Source organism: Falco rusticolus, chromosome 5, assembly GCF_015220075.1.
Source record: "Falco rusticolus isolate bFalRus1 chromosome 5, bFalRus1.pri, whole genome shotgun sequence".
Taxonomy (NCBI): domain Eukaryota; kingdom Metazoa; phylum Chordata; class Aves; order Falconiformes; family Falconidae; genus Falco; species Falco rusticolus.
Genome location: NC_051191.1, coordinates 1,224,513 through 1,244,678, shown reverse-complemented (window position 1 = coordinate 1,244,678; position 20,166 = coordinate 1,224,513). Strand labels below are relative to the sequence as shown.

At 37.0% G+C, this 20,166-nt stretch overlaps 1 protein-coding gene across 9 annotated transcripts in view; it reads right to left on the bottom strand.

The window, feature by feature from the left end:
* KIF21A (kinesin family member 21A) overlaps positions 1-20,166 on the bottom strand; it is a 92,376-nt gene that overhangs the window by 36,038 nt on the left and 36,172 nt on the right. For 5 of the 9 annotated variants that reach the window (XM_037387855.1, XM_037387858.1, XM_037387856.1 and 2 more), the window contains exons 5-15: positions 19,539-19,673; positions 16,265-16,432; positions 14,351-14,466; positions 10,983-11,178; positions 9,966-10,155; positions 9,178-9,241; positions 8,168-8,371; positions 4,721-4,759; positions 2,207-2,291; positions 1,933-2,050; positions 557-745 (exon numbers count right to left, since the gene is read on the bottom strand). In XM_037387855.1, the coding sequence (XP_037243752.1) occupies positions 557-745; positions 1,933-2,050; positions 2,207-2,291; positions 4,721-4,759; positions 8,168-8,371; positions 9,178-9,241; positions 9,966-10,155; positions 10,983-11,178; positions 14,351-14,466; positions 16,265-16,432; positions 19,539-19,673 (1,504 nt within the window). The remainder of the gene's footprint in view (positions 1-556; positions 746-1,932; positions 2,051-2,206; positions 2,292-4,720; positions 4,760-8,167; positions 8,372-9,177; positions 9,242-9,965; positions 10,156-10,982; positions 11,179-14,350; positions 14,467-16,264; positions 16,433-19,538; positions 19,674-20,166) is intronic. The other 4 variants (XM_037387857.1, XM_037387865.1, XM_037387861.1 and 1 more) reach the window with 1 other exon arrangement.

The following is a 20,166-nucleotide window of genomic DNA, read 5'->3' as shown; positions in this document are numbered from 1 at the left end:
TAAAGGAACAGCAAAAGCATAACAGTATATAACTATAAAGCATATATATTTTTTAAAAAGAAAGAAACAAACAAACCACTTCCCCTAGTACTCTCCCAAAGTTAAACTATTTGAGGCTTAGGACTTCCTCAGTCAAGATTTAGGTTTTCATCTCAATATTATTACATATTCAAAAAAGTTTGGTCAATAAAACATCTATGAACGGCTGCTGATCCCAGTTCTTGTTTTTATGCAAATGAAAAGAAACGGGAACGGAGGAGCAGGAAAGAACTTTAAATTCAGGAACTCTCTCAAGGACAATGCTAAAATGAGAGGTTCTAGGAACCTGAAAAGGTTTACTCAACCAAATCAAATACCTAACAGCAGCAATATCTTTTTTAAAAAAATATATCTCAATTTTGGTAGAAACTAGAATGAGTAAAGTATGATTCACTAGTATTACGGATACAAACTTATTTCTGTTTTCTGCAAATTCTTGTTAGTGAGGGAAGTAGCAAACAATTCAACTTGAATATCTTACACAGCATCTGGAATCAAATGACTTCGTACTTCTTACCCAAGTTTTGAAGAACCTGATCCCTTTCAAGCTGAGTGTCTCGAATTTTATGTTGTAGCATCATTAGTTTCTCTTCATATTGTTTTTTCAGTGTTTGCAACCTTCGCTGGCTGTTCTCTAGCTCATCTATCAGTTTCTGTTTAATAGCTATTTCACAGGTGATATTTGCCAAGTCAGCCTGATAATTTTCTAAAATAAAAAGATTTGAGTAATTAAAAATCAAGACTTCTGTTAAAGTAATAGTGAGGATCACATAAATATAGATACCCCCTGCAATGTTAGGGGTCATTTCCTGACGTGTAAATTTTGCATAGGAGAATTCTACACAAAGCACAATTCAGCAAGCAAAACTATCATCTGCCATTCACAATAAAGTCTGCTCCTTAAACACTCTCCATCCTAGAACTGGGCAAGAAGTAGGGAAAGGTATCTCTCATTGGATCACAGTTGTCCATATGTTGTAATTACTCACATTTAAATGTCAACATCAGTAATCTGTCCTTCCCTATATAAAAGACTGTGAGACTTCAGTCACGGCTCAGGGTTGGAGAGTAACTGTCATTCAGAAACCCATCAGGTTATAAAAGGAGTATTTGACTGCTGGCAGACTGCAAGGGAAGACTTTCCCTTCTCTAGTTCTTAGAAAGACACATCCAAAATTCTGAGAAGAGAGGAGCCACCTCAGTCATGGTAGCGGAATGGCGAAGGGAATAAGAAAAGTAGGAGGAAAAAGTAAGGAAAAAAGACTAACCCACGTGATCAGTTTATAAATGTTTAATTTCTTCAGTCAATTAGGTCATTTTTTGGCTTAAGATTATATGCTCCAGAATAAAGAGATCAGTTGACGATTTTTTTTCAGGTTCTGCAACTCCTGCTAATGGTTTGTGTGACTTTCAAACAAGAAGGAACCAACAGACTTGGTTTCCCATTCGGCCCGACTCACATGAGAGAGTTGCTGGTGATGCAGTCTCTGACTCTAGCAGTCCTAACTTGCTTGCCACATGAAAATAAGGAAGGCTAATGGTCTTCCAGCCTTTCAAAATTAAATTCTACCCATTTCCAAATTAGCTGAATGGGAGCTATCACCTTGGTGATTAGTCTTGAGACATTAAAATAACCCAGTACTCAAACCTTACACTTCCAATATTCTAACCAAGAAAAACATGTTTTCAAATACCTGATGGCTTCTGATCAATTTTAAAGCCAGTACTGGGACACCAGTACTGAATTCATTGAACAGTACAAGAATTCATTGAACATACAACTCAGAGAATTATGGACCGTGGGTTGACAACATGCTATCTTGTCCTACACCAAAGCCCAAGGAATGACAGATAATATCTGTAAAAGTCTACAGAATATTGCACTGACATCACCTTTTTCATCAGAGTCAGAATCTGATTCATCTGAACTTTCAACAACTTCCATGATATCTTCATCCTCATCATCTTCTTCCTCATCATCCTCATGTTCACTTACTTCCTGAGTTTCCTCCTACGAAACGTACAAAATAAAAGATGTTGAAGCATACCCACACTTTTCCACCCCTGTGAAGCCACAGTATTCACCTGACCCATTCCTAATTTCCTTTCTATAACCTTGCAAATCTTTAGACAGTGAACAAGTAAACCAAACACTTTAAATACTTACTGCTTCCAATTCATTATTCTCTCTCTCCGAAGTGCCTTTTTCATCTCTCTTCTCCTGTTCGTTATCTGTGTTATCCTCCTTAACACTAGCAGAAGAGGCAGACACAAAATATTCACAACCTGAAATGGCACGGACTTCCCATCCCCCAAACCAACAAGTTGTAATTCCAAATAAAGATGAAAACCAAAGTTTAGTTAGACAATGATACAGGTGTTGGGCATGGGTAAAACACAACTTCCAAACTCTGGCAGGTAATACAATAATGCTTAATTACTCTTAATTTTAGCTTGCAATATAATATTAATGATCAGCACATCGATTTAGGACATATTGCACAACTGGGACAATCAGAATACATATCTTCATATACCGCAGCAGTACTCATTTTGCATGGAAGTTGCAGTGTACCCAGGACAGCATTTACAAAACAAAGAAAGAACATTGTGTGCAGGTACTACAAACATTACAGGTATGGCTACACTCTCAAGCTATAACAGAGCCTACTGTGCTTACAATCATCTGAAAAATTTACGTATAAGCCTTAAACAATATGCTAATTTATCATACTATAACTACTCTTTTGATCAGTTATCTACTTTGACGTCAAAGGAATGCTCAAAATAGGCATTGACAGAAAACCAAAAAGAGTTGAGAAATACTAATTTTTTGCAATAGGACTGTCAGTCTCAAAAAGAAAATTTTCCCAGCTATTAAGATTTGAACCATAGTATGGAAATATACTAAAAACTTATCCAAAGTACCTCTATATTCTTTCCTCTTTTGGCAACCTGAAATGTGAAGGTTTATGCAAATTACAGTAGGATTTTTTGTGTGTTTTGTTTTAAAGGTTTAGTGTATTACCTATTAGGACAAGTTTGACTGGTTTTAAGTGCATGTTTGACACATCACATGCAAAATGTAAAATTCAAAAATCAATGGCACTCCACAAATTGTCACGGACCAAATGTCAGTTCCTCTGGCACTAACATATGCAAAACCCAAACCACCCCCAATAGATGGGATATCATGACAGAACAGGGCTAGACACCATAGAGGGTAATAATGAAAAAATGTGGTTAGGATTGCATAATGTGGAACCCACCTCACCTAACCTCAGCTGCAAAAAAGTTTGGCAAGTTACGTGCTGTCACTGATCAGGCAGGGTAACTAGAAACACACATCTTCCTCCACTGACAACAAAAGCTCCTCAGACTCAAGGTCTAACTCTTAGACAAATCCAATACTCAGTGTAGTGACAAGAAATGTTCAGTAGATTTGAGACACTAATTTGGCAAGTGACACCTAAAAGCCACCTTTAAAACAAAGCTCTGCTCTGAAGAGTGCCAGTTAAGTAACACAGTGCTGCTGTGTGCACATGATCGATCCTTTGTTACGCTATTTTTTAACCTGTTCAGTGCTAACGGGTTCCCTCTGCCTCATTCATCACCAGTGAATCCTAACCCAACTACAGCTGACCATGCGCAAGGCAGAAGGCTTTTCCTGGACTGTCTGTATCCATGCAACAGCTGGGGAGGCTGGAAGTAAAAAGCCTAACCAGATTTGTACAGGAAAAAAAAAAAAAAAGCCGAACAGGGAACACTGAGCCACGCAATCTCATTTCCACAGATCTTCATCTCACTCAGCCCACATGTTCTGGTTTATGTTTGTTAATAAGCCTAAATGATAACAGATCCTAGCTGCAATCTTCATGCAGATTGAGGCAAATCCCCAGTTTCCCTTCCACCTGCACAAGGCACAGAGCTAACACTACAGGGAATTTGTGTTCTGCCTAACAAAGGGGAGAGGCAGGAGGAAAGAGAGCTGGCGGCTCTCCCAGGCAGAACTGTACTGCTTAATTTGTGTACTACCGATCTGTGGATTTCGGGGTGGTGGGTGGGGATCGGATCAAAGTAGACAGCTGAAAAATAAAAGCTCCTTTACTGTCATTAAAAATGAAAGTATATTTCTCTTTTTAGAGCCCTCAACTTAACTGCTCTCTATGACTAACTACCTACTGCTTTGGCCGAAACTCAGCAGAAGGAATGGTCAAGGCTTCAGTCACATGCTTTAAAAAAAAAAAAAAAAAAAAAAAAAAAAAGCAGACTTAAATGAGGTGTGAAGGTCCAAGACCTTCTTGGTCTCACATGCCAAAATTATTATTGTCATATACTACCTGCTATACATTTCATACCATATGAGCTACTGCGCCTTACCCTGCCTTTCATTCCATACAGGTCATGCAAGAAATTTACTTAATTCTATAGCAATTCCTAAAGGCACCACCTCCCCGCAGACGCTTGCTCAACACTGTGCAAACCAGAGTCAACCTCAATTCCACAATATAGGTTTCTTCTCCAGTTAAAACACTTGCTGAAAGTCAAAAAACAGGAAAGAATTTTGAAAAGCCAAATGAACTACTCCCGAAGTACCCATGAATCTGCCCAACTTCTTTTCACATATGACAACCAGTTAATTGAAATGACAGGTAATTAAAAACCTGGGAAATATTCCAACCTTCTTTCTTCTTGACTGCTTTCCTCAAGTTTCTGTAGCCTTCAAAAGCACGAGGTACAGTATTGGAAGGCCAAGCCAATGAAGGACAAACCAGACAGTGAAAAGCAAAAGTGATAAGAAGGTAAAAAAATGATATATGAGCTTGTGGAGTTTAAAATGAAATTTTAAAGATACCATCAAGAGACAACAAGTAGTAAAAAGGCAATACATTTTGACAGTTGAAAAGTAAATAGAAAACAAAGAAGCAGCATTTGTAGGTTAACTAACGTGTCACTGTCAGCAACTCTAAATTCAAGTTACACTAAGGAAGAAGTTTTAGATATGGACAATCTATTTCACTTTGATAATTACTTCCAATATGGATTCAAAAAATCTTAGTTCTAGAAAAAGCTTTCTCCTCCTTTTTCCACTTAAAATCGGCAGGTAAAACAGCAAAAATTGCAAGTACTGCCATTGAACCAGTTATATACCCTCAAGAATATATCAGGAGAAAAATAATGCACTACTTTTAAATATGCTGTAACATATTGTAACAGAATATTAATACTAACATTTTCTCATTCTTATTTTATTCTGAAAATAATACAAAGATATTCAATCTGCATTTATTTTTTGGTTTGGGGTTTTGTTTGTTTTTAAATAAAAAGCAGAAAACTGCCGCTTATTTTACTGCGATTCAAAAAGTACATGCCAATGATTGCTTGTTATTTTTTAATAAATGAACAAAAAATACGCATTGGAAGCAATGAGATGGACAAAGTTAGTATTTTTACTTGTACTTTTTCCTCTTGAACAAACATGGCTGTATCAGTATAGAACTATCCTGCATGACTTAGCAACAGAAGTGGCTTAAATTTCAAAAACTACTGAAACTCCTCCTATTCCTACTATGAGCAAGTTTTGAGCAAGAGCTTTTGCTGCCTTTTCACTTCATACTCCTGCCATCTTCCTTCATTATCAGCTAGGAGCTAAAGACACTGAACCCCATGTATTTTTACCTCTAATTTAGTTTAATAAGTGTTAAGGAGGTCAAAAAAACAACAATCAGGTATGTAAGGCTGACTAGCAATTAAAAGGGACTTGGGAAGACTGCTCTGGGGCTTCTGATGAGTGGTAGATCACACTATGGGACACTCCAATCAAGCCTGTCAGTACTTCAGTAGTCAAAACATTGCTGTGTAAATGTTTCCAATAAACTTTATGACAGATGCTTATTAAAGGATACAGATATATAGCAGTACATACCTGCTGCTCATTCAGAAACTGGCTCTTAGATCTTCAGGCTAGCTCACAACAATTTAGGTAAGTTGCATGTATTTAAAATTATGCACCTTTCATCATATTGACCCATAACCAGGAAACAACAGATCAAGAAAGGTAGCAGATGGGGCAGAACTAGTAACTAGGCTGACCAATCCCGTTTTAATAGGAAAATGCTAGTTAGACAACTTTAAAAGTACAGCAACCCTAAAAAGAAAGAGTACAGTAAAAGCAGCTAAATGCCTGTAGGAGACAGAAGTAGAGCCAAGAATCCCTACCAAACTGCAGGGCGAATTGTCCCATTGCAACACGTTACATACCATTGCCAGTTCATGAAATTTCAACGGAATAAAAATTTACGGTGATATATCCTGAACACAGACTTTGCACTTCATTAGATAGAAGCACTGTGCAGGTAGTAAGTCTGACAGAAGCTGAGCAATATTATAATTTGATGGATTACGCGTGTAGCCTAAGGATTTTTGCTCACAACATACACACCTCAAAAATTTATAAAATATTTATTGCAAGCAGTCTGCAGATGGGCCAGTAGATAAGATACAAACCTTACCAGCACTTTGAAGACTGTGATCCCATTCTATAGAGCACAAGACCCACTTTAAGACAGAGGCTTGCCCATCAAGAGGTTTTGCCACTTATATTTTTCTATGGTTCGCTAATTCTATAACGCTAGTAGAGAAAACTGACCTCAAAAATAGCTTATGGTAAATAGTCTCTACTTCTGGATCAGGCCACTTGGTAATCTTGTGAATAGGATAATTGTCCTGGTGTGAGCAAGTATGACTGGATGTAGAAGATTCTTTCAGGGGGAAAAAATAAAAACAAATAATAATAAAAAATAAAGAACCACCATGTGTTTTCCTTACTACTGTAAGTATGGTAAACTTCCGAATGTTTTTTTAAAGTTATCGTCTTCTACAATGACAGATATTTTTCAATGTATCTAGTAACCTATATCTGTTTTCTGGTTACAATCCTATCTGGTTACAAAACCTACAATTCTACCTATTACTCAGAGCCCAACTGAACAATGGGGGCTCTATCTAAGTTTTTATTTAAATGCATGCTTGATTTTAAATTGTGTTGAACCATACAAAATCAAGTCTGTCCTTGCATTTACAGTTAAAGAACATATATTGAAGTGTTTGGCTGAAGACAGGCCAGAACATTCTGCTGATTTCAATTAATACTTCCATCTTGCCCTCAAGTTCCTACAACCATGAGGTATAAAATCTATCAAAATCCCCATAAAAGAATGAGTATTTCCTGGAAAATTATATAAAAAGGAAGAATCTAGTTGTTATTAAAATGAGTGTTCTCTACAAGTATCAGACATTTGTGTGGTGGATGGATTTATAGATATCAAATTGCAGATATCACTAACTCAAATCTACTGTATACTTCAACTGTATTTCAGGCTTACACTGTTTTAGTTTTACTCTTTAACTTGTAGAAGTCTGAAGGGCTGTTACTAGAAAGAGTAATAGATTAGAAGCGTGGAAAATTTCAAGGAAAAGGGAAAGATCTCTAATGGAATCAAAGTCCTGGAGTACACAAACAGATCCTTGCTGTACTAACTGCTGTCTGAACAGGCATTTATATCAGTGTCTATGAACATTTTAGTAGATGAGAAGCTGGACAGCAAAAAACAGCAAAGCATGATGTTGCAGAGAATTAGGAAACCTCAAATGAAAAACATTCACAAAAGCAGAAGATAAAGCAAAAGAAGCCATTCCAAGAGCTATGAAAGAATTCCCAGCTATTCAGAATATCTTTTCTTCAGAAAGCTGTTTCACTTTTGACATAAGGTAAAAAAAAAATCATCATTTTTGGTTTTGAAAAATTCTGTTAAAATTTGATGCATTTTTTAAAAAAAATGAATAAACTATCAAGATTTATGGAGAGCACCTGTGCTTTTATCATTGTGTATAGTTATATAGACAAATTCATTACAACAGAGACATTCACATTCTACAAATACTGCATACTTCACTGGAAGAAAAGATGCAAAATAAAAACACCTATAACTTCAGTGCAGAAGGAAAAGCAGTTTAGGATCCAAACCCACACAGCTACAATGAATTAATTTTAAAGTCTCAGTGGTTACAAAAATACACGGCTTCACTAATAAAGAGAAAACAAAGAGCATTATAATTCATACACCACCTTTTTTTCTTTTTCCTTTCTTTCTTTTTCAGCTTTTCTAGATCTTTCTTGGCTATATCTAGAATTTCCATTGTCTCTTTCTCTGAAGAAAGCATTGAAGCAGAAAATGCTGATGGTCCACCAAAGTATGTGGATCTTGTTGAAGCTCTTGACAAGTTGCGTCGAAGATTTTCATTCACTGCTTCGCTTTCTAGTAATTTTGCTCTTTGGGGAAAAAACAAAAAAAAGGAACAATTGTAGACCATGAATCACAAATACTGCTAATGCATGAGTTATTGCAATGAATTACCTTCAGTTCAAAGAGAAACTACAGATCAAGGTGAAGTCTCACAAGATACAAGTGTAGTAAACCCCTCGATGAGACCATTTTTCACAACAGTTATGTATATTGTACCTATATCATAGACCCTAGACAGAATACATGCAAAGTATAAATGTCTGTATGTACACACAGATATACATATAGATATATATCCGCATACACTGTATGTATATACACATTACACAAAAACTACGCAAACTCTAACACTGACTGGGAATAGGCCAGATTTTTTTGATTTTTGTTTTTGCATGATACACCTCCAAGAAATAGAGAAATAAAAATATCCAAAATGCTTAATTTTTTTAAATTTTATTTAACAAGAAAGCAGGTGCTTCTTTTTTTGAAACAGTAAATTCTAAGTAGTATTTTTTCAGTACTATCCTTTATATATGAAGTCATGAATTTATAAAACAATCATTGCAAATTTTGCTGTCTTTTGTGCAACAATATCAAGTCATCGTCATTATTTAGCAACATCTTACTTCCATTTCTATTGTCAACTTAATCTTCAACATTTTAATCTTTTGTGGCCAAGACCAACACCAGATGGTCTTAGAAACTGAAGGACAACTGTCCTAAAGTAAGTCCCAAACAGGAAAATTTATTTACTGGCTTGAAATATTTACTTGCTAACACTTCCAGTAGTTTTTTTAAATAAAAATTGTTCAAATACATATTATGCAAATACCTGAGATCTTCAATTTCCTTGATATAATTATGAATCATGTTGCTAATTTCTTCATTTCCTTCTCCTTTGAAGGACAGGGAGAAAGGGGAGGGTGGGGGGAAGAGAAATATTGTGAAAGGATGATAACAACAGCAATATTTGAATATAGTTACTAGGCACAAGGTACCAGGAAAGAGAAACAGTCATATAGGCTACATGTTTAGATCTCATCTCATTTGTAAAATATATTTCCTCCTTAAGCTGCATTAAGTTTTTGGTTCCTCTGTGTTATATGATCAGGATTACTAACAGTAACAACTTCTATTTCATTTGTTTTCCATATCAGCACCTTTTAGCAATGCATATACTATAAATCAAAAGTAATCTGACAAACAATGCACAAAAAGAACAAGGCAGTCATAGTTAGTCAATTAGTTGATCATTCAATGAGGTGAAAAGCAAGCCAACATTCAACCATCTGTGACCAAATCCTTACTGAAAGCAAAATATATAAGTATAGCTAAGCAAATAAATACTTCCTATCCAAAGGTATTATTTCACATTTGACATTGCAAGCAGTCCTAAATGAATGGTCAAATCAGGGTACCAAACTATTTCTATTTATAGAAGTCTCCCGAAACAGAGGAATGGTGTTGCAGAGGGGGGCCTATCCCTGTCAAAGTAGGTCCTACATTACTGTTAAAAAGGCATCACTACATTCCAAGGGACCCATGAAGGAAGAACAGAGAGAACTGATTTAAGTTCACGAAGTTAAGAAGAAGCGTATGCACAATGCACCCACAGCATACCTGCTCTGGCTAGCACTTGGTTGGCCTGATCGCTCATAAGTTGCGTTATTCTGGCTCTCAATGCATCAATAGTTTCTTGCATTGCTTTAATTCTAACACGCAGGTTATTGTTTTCTGTTTGCAGCATCGCGTTTTCATGAAACATGTCATTGATGCTTTCAACACCTTCTTCATCTATAATCCTTTTACCCTTAAGAAAGTAAAGTATAGTATTTTATTACTAGCAAAGGCTGACCTACACATGAAAAATTTTTAACTTGGCAAAGGCGGTCCACAGATTACTTGACATTCCAAATAGACACTCATAGAAAAATATAATCTCTCAAAAAGTTTGAAACAATGCATAAATGGATAGCTTTCAAAACACTGATGTCTGGCCAACACCTTAGCATTTAGGTCCTGTGAAATTCCATCTTAGTCTGAAATATAAATTCTTGAAGAGGTTATGAAATAAGATGACAATTCTTTATCAAATCAACGTACTACCTCAAGGATAACAAAGAACGACACTGTTTGGTAACCAAATTTACTGCTGAAAACATTATCCGTTTCAAATTTCAGGAAGAAATGGGCATTGTGTAGTATGAGTATTCGCCTTATATAATTTAAAATTTAATTTTAAAAACTCAAATAGTTTTAGCTGTCTGGTAAGTTTTTAAAAGCAGTACACAGTACCTGTACACATTCATTTATTCACCAGTCTAAATCGTGGTCATGTTTGCTTTCAAAATAACTATTTCTCATTGCTGAGCATGACATGGTCAACTTTTGCCTTTCAAAAAGCAAGTAGCATGCAGCACCTGTTGATGTCATTTGCATTCACTGATGTATCTGTTCTCTGGGGATGGAATCTATGTTTTCTAAAAACATCTGGTAATCACTGGAATTAGAAGTATTGTGTAAGTAAGGGTTGCTATTCAAAAGTTTTTAGCATATGGAGTGGAAGTAGCCAACAGAAAAACAAGCTGTAGAATTATAAGCATTTCAATGCAGAAGAAATCCTAAGGATAAACTTACTGTTTTGTATTCCATGAGTTCCATCTGGAGCCGTGCAATCTCACTGCGCAAAGCATTGATTTGTTGACTAGCCCTATCCTGATTAACGACCACCTTGTTCTTGATGTTCCGTGCCCGATTAGCGTACTTCAATGTGTTCAAGGTTTCCATGAAGTCTCGATCTGAAGGGCTCACACACGCTATCATGAGTGTTTGACTGCAAGTTAGAAACAGGTCAGCATTACACATCAAGAACAAAAACAGTAGAGAGAAGCTAACATGTCTTCAGCTAGAAGGTAAAGCAACAACAGTGTCTTCATAACGTATATGAAAAGATTCCTCAGTCTAACTCTCCGTAGAAGATTGTCAACCACAAAGTTCAACACATCTTGTATCACCCTAGCATTGCTTAGGAGATGCTAGATCATTAATTGTTCTACATGTAAAATTATAAAAGTAATTAATTGGTGTCCCTAGAAATCTTTTTCAAATTATATTCAGTTTGCCTAATCATACATAAACTGAGATTTAGGAACTTAAGACCAACCTGAAGTCCTAGACAGTGATTTGGATCACGTAGTTGTCCAGGACTGCCTACTCCAATTCGTGACCTGTCCACCCACTTAATCTGAAAGCTGCCTGAATGCTCACCTTAGCTGTCCATGCACGCACACAACTGCCTAAGGTATCTATTGTCTACCTTGGGCTCTCCTGAGATCCAAACTGCCTGAATTCTCCACTGCAAATCACCTCCTGCTCACCAACTGAAGCCCAAAAGCTTAACATTAGTATGTCTGGCTGTAATTGTATTTATTCCATGTTTCATAACACCACTGCTTAGAGCACTTCCACAGAAAGCAGTAGGACCTGAGCTCTAGGCCCAAGAGAGCTAGAAAAGAGCAAGAAAAACATGTTCCTTGCTGGTTCCTACGACACCCTCTCACCCCACATTATGGGATATGCAGGGTGAAAACACGCTCCCTGCTCCAAATGAAAGACTTAGCAGACAGACCAGCAAGAACCAGTGGTACAAAAGCAGAAACAAGGAAAAGATTTTTTTATTCCAGCCAAGTGGTTTCATCATTCAACAGGCTGATGGAGGAACTGGGGTCCCGCCCCCTGCTCCCTGGAGCACACTCATTTGACATTAGATGAGGACAACCTAGAGGAGTTAGAACCAGAGTTCCAGCTGTAGACCATCCTCTGAAGGTGCCTACACAGCCCAAATGCTCAACTGATACAGAGAAACACGGAGGGAAACACAGACTGAGCACTGCCTTCCAGCCTTTAGAGGCATTTGCTTTTCTGTTGTAAGATAAAGCTCAGGGTGGTTGTGCTAGGAGAAACGTACTGCCACCAGGGCACTGTCTGCATTAGGCAGACTGGATTCTGACTGTCACTTTCTACAATTTCAGACTGAAACAAGCAAGTCAATCCCTGCAACTGTTTGAAGCAAGCCATTACCTTCACCATACACGCTGTGAAACTAAACAGGAAAGAGTAACTAGCCTAAGGATACAAGGAAGATTCAGCTTCAGCAATTCTTCCACAGACCTCCTGCATACCTTTGTGTCAGTTCTCCAAACTGCTCGAGCTTAGTCCAAGATAAGAATATGCAAGATTAAGAACAAATTTTGAATTCCGACATCAGGATTACTTGTGTTTTCAGTTGAGAATATGATTACTCAGAGGGCTGATTCTGCTAGGTATCTTGTCTTGAAAACTGAACAACTTGAACTCCACCTTCTTATCTGAATTGCATAATGGACTACTTTCTTATAAAAAAAAACCAAACAAACAACAAAAAACCACACACCACAAACCAAACACCTGTTCTACTCTTTATTTTACCACTTCTTTAAACTGCTCCCCCTTTCCCAGAAGTTATGAAAGTTTTCATTTGTCATATTATACATTATAAAAATCCTTTCCAAAAGGATTCTTACTTGAATAAATCAAGAAACATCAATATTTAAATTCTGCTTCAGAACTGTTACAACATTGTATCTCAAATCAGGATTATGGTGAGAATAGTAGTGATACAATGCTTTCATCATCATTAACTCAGGACTCACTCCCTGCAATCTAACCTGAATCACTACTAGCAAATCTTTTTAAAGTATTTTCAAATGAGAAACAGCAACAAAAATAATAACAACATTGTATGCTGAACTATGCAATTTCGCCTGAAGAACAGGAGGGGGAGCAGCTGTAAAATGGGAAAATATTCTTAAGTCACTATTTCAACAAGAGTGCAATTGTAGAAGTGGTTTAAAAAATGCTCATTAGCTAGTGTATTTGATATAAAATTTAGTCAAGAAATGTTATTTGAAACTATTTCTGGAAATAACTACAAAGTGCTATGCTCTTGATTTCTGCTGATTTCCCTGTAATTCTTGCCTTAAGCTTTCTGAAAATTCTAGCCTTTATTTTACTTATTTTGTTTGGCTCTTTGCTTGTCCTCAACTATGCAGTGCTGCAAGGTGTTAAAGTTGTCTCTGTGAAGAGCAGAGCAGCAATTTATGAATTCTCTTCAACTTCACCCTATGGCTCTGTGAAATGCCCAGGAAACTTCCTACCCTAAAAACAGCAGTTATCCATACTGAATTAAATAGAAGAGTAAGAGTACTACCTGGCTAAAACACACTCAACTACGGTCTATTTTGTATCTGTACATGTGACTGTTACAAAGTTTGTGTTATTTTAATAACTATGTTAATGTTTGCTTAGACAAAGCTTCCAGAGGTCAAAGCCTCTCCTCCTTGTATGTGCAGTAGGTATACAGAACAGGTTGGCACAAAAACAAACTAGTGTATCGTCAGAATTGTTTATTAGACTCAAGTCCAGCCTCAAAAAACTGGACAGATGCACCATACCCCGAGATATATAACCTTTATAGAAAGATGGCAGTGCCTGTGCTAAGCTGACTCTAAGCTCCTGTGCATGGCAATCAGAGTAAACAATGAGTGCCATTTAAAAAGAAATTAACAAAAAAAGACTCTGAAGGAGAAACTCATCACAGCTTCAAACTATGCTGTAATTAATAAGGCTATAACACAGTAACAAAAATTGCTATTTATGCTGTCTACAATCTAAAGATGTCTTCACAGAAAAGGCTTATCCTGGAAATAGTAACTTTTAAGCAATTCAAAAACTCATGTCCAGTAAAGCTGTAATAGCGCTGAAAAGAACAATGCAAAAATTCTCTTTAAAATAGTTTCCCTGGATTGCCAGCATTTTCTATCATGACAGTAATTTATCTTTGGAACATCCCTCCAACAAAAGAGGCAGCTATTTTTACCATTGTTTAATGTTTATTTTACATTCTGAAGATTATGTACTCAATGCTCATTCGCAATGAAATACGTAAAACGTTCTAGTTTTCATACCTGTTTCCCCCAAGAGAGTCTTGAAGTAACCTTGTAAGCTTTGAATCTCTGTATGGTACATGAGTTGCCTTCTTACTTTTATCTCCCAGCGCACTTATTACATTGCCAAGTGCCAGCTATAAAACACCAAATCACGTAACATGCCAGTTAGAATCAGTTTGTGAGTAGTTTTATTTTTAATACTGCTATGAACTGGGGTCTACATATTGTGGAAAACTGAATATGCTCATTAAAGTTAAAAGTTTCTGATTATTTTTACATTTTACAGAGGACATCTATAAACTTTTGTGCTATCCACAGTGAAACAGATAATTTGCAGCATGGTATCTACAAGTGCTAGACGCTTAACAAAATTTTTGTGCACTGCCTATTGATATTTCATGTCAGTGGCAAACCAAAGTTAGAACTACTTCGTATAACATTTACTTTTGATGATTAAAGCTGATCTCTACTTCTAGCAGTAGAAGTAGAGCTCTAGATCCTAATAAAATTAATCTGCTTTATGCCGGATTTAGAATAAAATATAGACCATTAATACAAAAAAAAACCCAGAATTTAGAGATATGAAATAAGGAACATCTGAAGATATAAGCATTTAAGGCTTGAAATCATGTTGTCCATGGGTATCATATTTCATTGTTAAAAGGGTCTAATTCATATGCATAAAACCATCTAACATTTGACTGTAAAATTATTTTTAATGTTCAACTGCATGAACTTCAATCACACACCAAATTAAGGAATATTCCTCTAGATGGCACCCTGTTCTTAGCCAGTTCGTAAGTTTTGAAAATGGTCTTTCCGCATCCAGCAGCTGGAGATCTGCTTATGTAGCACATTTTTGCGACTACTTTGAAGTGTTTAAATCACTCTCAATTTGTTTCCCAAAGCTGAAGGCTACAATTTACTGTAAATGAAAGTTTTGTGATCATACAAAATATTACTTTTTATCATACTGATTTTCACCTTTGTGCATTCTGTATCCTATTTGTTATACCTATGTCACATAAACCCCCAAATTTCTCTTGGCTTTGTGCTTCTATCAATGATGAAATTTAACTGAATTCTTTCTCTTCCCTATAATATAATCAGAATAACTACCGAATATAACTACTGTAATGATGGCAAGAGAATCACTAAGAAAGGTTGCAGAATACTTCTGGTATGACACACCAGACCAGAAAGACAGATGTTTTCATAGTTGAAGTAAAAACGTATTTTTGTATCTTTAAAACAGAATTGCACATGGCCTACACACAGCCAAGTAACTCAAAACAAAGGCATGAAAGTACAATCTCCACTGACAATCACCAGCTCTACTTTTTGGTGTAGTTAAGTAAACGTTAATTGAAACATTTAATACAGTTAATTAAAAAACTACATAGAGAGCCAGTACACAGACAAAAAAAAAATATGAAGTGATGCTATAAATTAAAAGTTCTATTTCTACTTAGAAGTGTTTCGCCTGGGGTTGTTTTACATTATGTTTCATAATTATAACACAGAACCAGCATTTATTGATCCATTAAGTTTATTCATTGTCCATGTTTTACACGCCTATACTCCTTACAACACGCTAGTAATGTTCTCCAATTTCTCATTTTTATTTTTTTATTCTGTCAAGACACAAGCAAGTGAAAGGAACTCTACAATATCTTTTAGAAGTTAGAGTAACTATATTTCACAACACTTATAATTACTATAATTTCTAGTTAGATTCTAGTAGAACTGAGAAATTGTTAGCAAGCCAGAACCTACTAAGAATCAATATATACTATTATATCTTATGCTACTGTCCTTGTTCTGCACACAATGCGTTTCTACTTTAGTGATTACATAAAAAAAGAGTGACCCAAAAGGGAAGAGGAGAAGATGGTACCAACAGCCTACAGAAAACAAGTTGTATAGTCTTACTAGTCCGCAGTTGATGGAAATGCCTTCTTTTGCCCTTTCTCCTGTAGCTCCCGTTCGCTTTAACCTTTCAGATCCTGCTAGATCAACAAAATGGAACTTGGCAGTAAGAGTTTCAAATTCATTCATCTCAGAAGACTCAGATATTATCCTGTTATCGGTGGTATTATCCTGTAATAAAGAAGAATCCATAAAGCCTGGTAAGATTTTCACATTAACATGAGTCTACTGCAAGTTCAGTCAACAATTATTTACAGAACTACTTATTTGTCATGTACATCTCCTCCCTTATTTGCTCATTCTCCTGCAACAACAAAGGTATCTCTCTCTCAAAAAAAACCCCACCTATGTCTATTTTAATCATATGTACTAACATATCATTCTTGAAGATCCAGGTCTTAATGCATATAAATATCAATTACTTGAAGTATGAGCTACAAGTGTTTGATGGAGGAATGGGGGAGTACATATACGAAAATATACAAGTCTTCAGCAAGGTGGGCAACAAAATCCATACCTCTCCTGGAATGCAAGTCTTAAATCAATTGTCAAAGGAAATTGATTTTGCGAAAGAAAAAGAACACACAAAAAAACCAAACCACACATACAACAAATTAATTACATTATATTATTACCCCCCAAAATTACCAGATCCACTTACCCACTTAGTCCATAAACCTGCCAAATAACTGTAAAATATTTTAATTTTATACCTCTCTAATCCCCACCATCAGCTCTCCTGTGACATGATTCTTCAACTTTATTTTAGGAATTATTTCTTTAATCCAGTTTTCCTAGCAGCCAGTATTCCACCAGCACTTCTGACTTGATCAGAAAATAAGGACAGCAGAGGGAACAAGAGAGAAAGAAAAGGTTCCTTTCTCCGCACACACCCCCCACCCAAGTAAGCTGTAATGCCTGGCACTAGACCAGTGCCTCTGTCACCATGGGGTACCTGCCCAGGAACGCAGTGTGCTACAGGCAGGTACCGTAGCCTCAGCCTCTTTCCACTTCAGGTCTCAAAGCACAGCAGCAAAATTATCTCTTTTCATTATATCATCCCAAACTTTCTTCTATCAATAAGCAGAACTGTACCATATACTGTGGAGTTATATTTTACTCTAAATGTAGACTTGTTGTCAGGAAAGCAACACAACAAGGAAAATCTTTAAATCATTCGCCTCTTGATCCTCCTGGTAAGACAGCCATTGCAGGGCAATTTCTACCTATTTGTCATGGCGGCATGCAACATTCACACAGCCCAATGTACAGGCTTTATTAGGCATTTCTATCACAGTAAGTATAGACTGTTCTGGGTTTTCTTTAAAAAAAGAAACTTGGGTATTCTGCAGCAATAATCTTCAAGCCAACTTTGCCACTGCAAGGGGTAATGCACACCTCTGCAGACCAAACTATTCTCATGACGTTAAACATTTTGTGTTTACGCGATCTCCTCTCATAGCAGTTTCAGAAAAGAACAGGAATCTTGCCACTTCCACGAGATCAGAAATCACTGTTTCTGATATCTTGACATTTACACTGCTGTGAACTGCACTCTTCCCCAGCCCTCAAAGCAAGGATTAATGCATCCTTTCACTCTTGCTTATTTACGAAGTCAAATGTACATCCAGAAACTTCTGAGAAGCACGGATGGTGTAAACACGGCATGAGGAGCAGTACCTGGCTGCCTGCCCACACCGGGCACCAGTGACTGTGCACAGAGGGGACACAGCCAGTGCTGTCATCTGAGGAGGACAAAGTCCGTTGCCCTAGTAACAAAGGTCTCCCAAAACCGTTGTCTACAGAAACTTGAGCTACATCTCTCCTGGCCACCCAATAATAGCTCGTATTAATTTATATTCCAGGAGTGTTCAGAGGCCAATGTCAGGTCTAACCTCTACTCTCCTAAACAGCACAGGGAAAGAAGAGGGTGCCGTGTTCACAGATTAAGGATCTAGCAATGCCCAGCTCCAGACAGTCAAATCATCTTCCTCATATCTCCCTCAAAAAAAGAAAAAGGAGAAACAAAACACAGTTTAACATAAAGCAGAAGGCAGCCACCTACTCCTTTAACACAAGCCTCTGTTAAAAACCAGGCAGAGCCAGGCTCAGACAGTGGGGAAGGCTGCAAGTGCACCAGCGTAGGTGGATTTCTGGGCTGACAGCCTGTGGGAAACAAGGCTCCCAGATGAGTTGCCTCACTCCCCATATACATGGAGTTTTCAACAAAACCTCTGAGCAGACAGTGTCACCACACAGTGACTGAGTTGCCCTGTCCTGGCTCGAAGTGTGATGCCAGTCCCTCCCAAGTCAGAAGACAGACAAGCTGCCCACACCACCAGATCCACCGTTTCAGCGTGGAAAGCAGGAAGAAGTGCTTTTAAACAGGTGTATAAAGCAGGTCTACATACCACAAAGGACCAGGGAGCGACTCTCATTTTGCCTGCAAATGATTATTTGTAGTGTTAAAAAAAAGTGTACACCCACCCACCCCCACCCCCCCCAAAAAAAAGCACTACAAATCCAATACACTGTTCACGCTTAAAAATGTGACATCTATGGGTATAATGCTAGCCAGATACTTAGGAGTTCACCAAAATATTTTAAAATTCTGATATTTTTATAATAATTAAATCGAGTCCCCCTGAAGCTATTGTAGTTTTCAGCAATATGTATTTATTCAGAACTTTCCTCTTTACAAGATACACCAAGAACTGAACAGTCACATGAAAAATCTTCTACAGAGTAGCTCCGAGTATGTTCATAGTTCAAATTTCAGGTTAAGTACACAGACTTAATAAAACGTCTGAACCCCAAATAGATATTTAAGATAAACACACTAAGCCTCAGAATCGAATGCTTTTCTACTTGCTCCTTGTTGGATATCAACACTTAGTCTGGAATATCCCAACATTTTCAGTGAACCAACTGCAAGCTTAAACCCACTAACTACTAAAACACTTTAAAACGCTTTCCCAATTAAAGACAAATTACATTTTAACTTTCTTTCTTGTGTATGTTGCAATGAAATACTGAAGAAAATGCTAGAGGAGGAGAACGGGCAGAGTCATGTGAGAGGCTGCAGTTTATGGTTGCCTCTGGCTAGAGGATGGTTACATATGCACAGATTAAATCAAGTTATTATAATGCTTAGCAAATTCATCAAGCGTGATGATGAACTGCAGCTTCTTTACTAAGTGCAATTCAAATAGCACTGGGTACCAAAACAATATTCACATTCACTGAAGTGAAGTTTAATAACAGCAAAGATACATACAGTGTTAAATGCAGGACAGACTCTGGTTTGGCATAAGTGTATAGTAAAGATAGCATGGGACCGTGAGCTCTGAACGTTCATCTGAGTGCTGGCAGTGGTTCGAGACAAAGCCCCCAGCTTCAAGCACTGCATCATCTAGAAAACAATCAAGAAGTACATTGCATTGCTTGCAGTTTAAATAACGGGTGTTCCTATAACATTTATGGCTATGGATATAAATAAGCTTTTTTCTTTACTATGATTTCAGTTCCTATATGCCAAAAAGCACAAAGATTCTTAAATAAGCAAACAAAGTATTTTTGGTGACTTCTGAAAGAAAATACTTAAGTCTCTTTCCCCTCTTTTTACTGTCCCCTAGTAGTAACATAGCAATCTTCCACTCACCTGTGACAAAAATTGTACAATTTTTGTACAAAAATGTGCAATAACATTTGCATTCAGATTTGCAATGTATATATATAGCAGTTTACCTCACATCAGTCATACCGCAAAGCCTTCTTGTCACAGGAAAAATAGGATATAAGATTTGGGAGGTCAGATTTACACACATGCCAAAAGTGTCTCTCTCCACAACTATATTAATGCTAGAAACAGACTTTTGCTACTAAGTGAAACTGTTATGCACTTA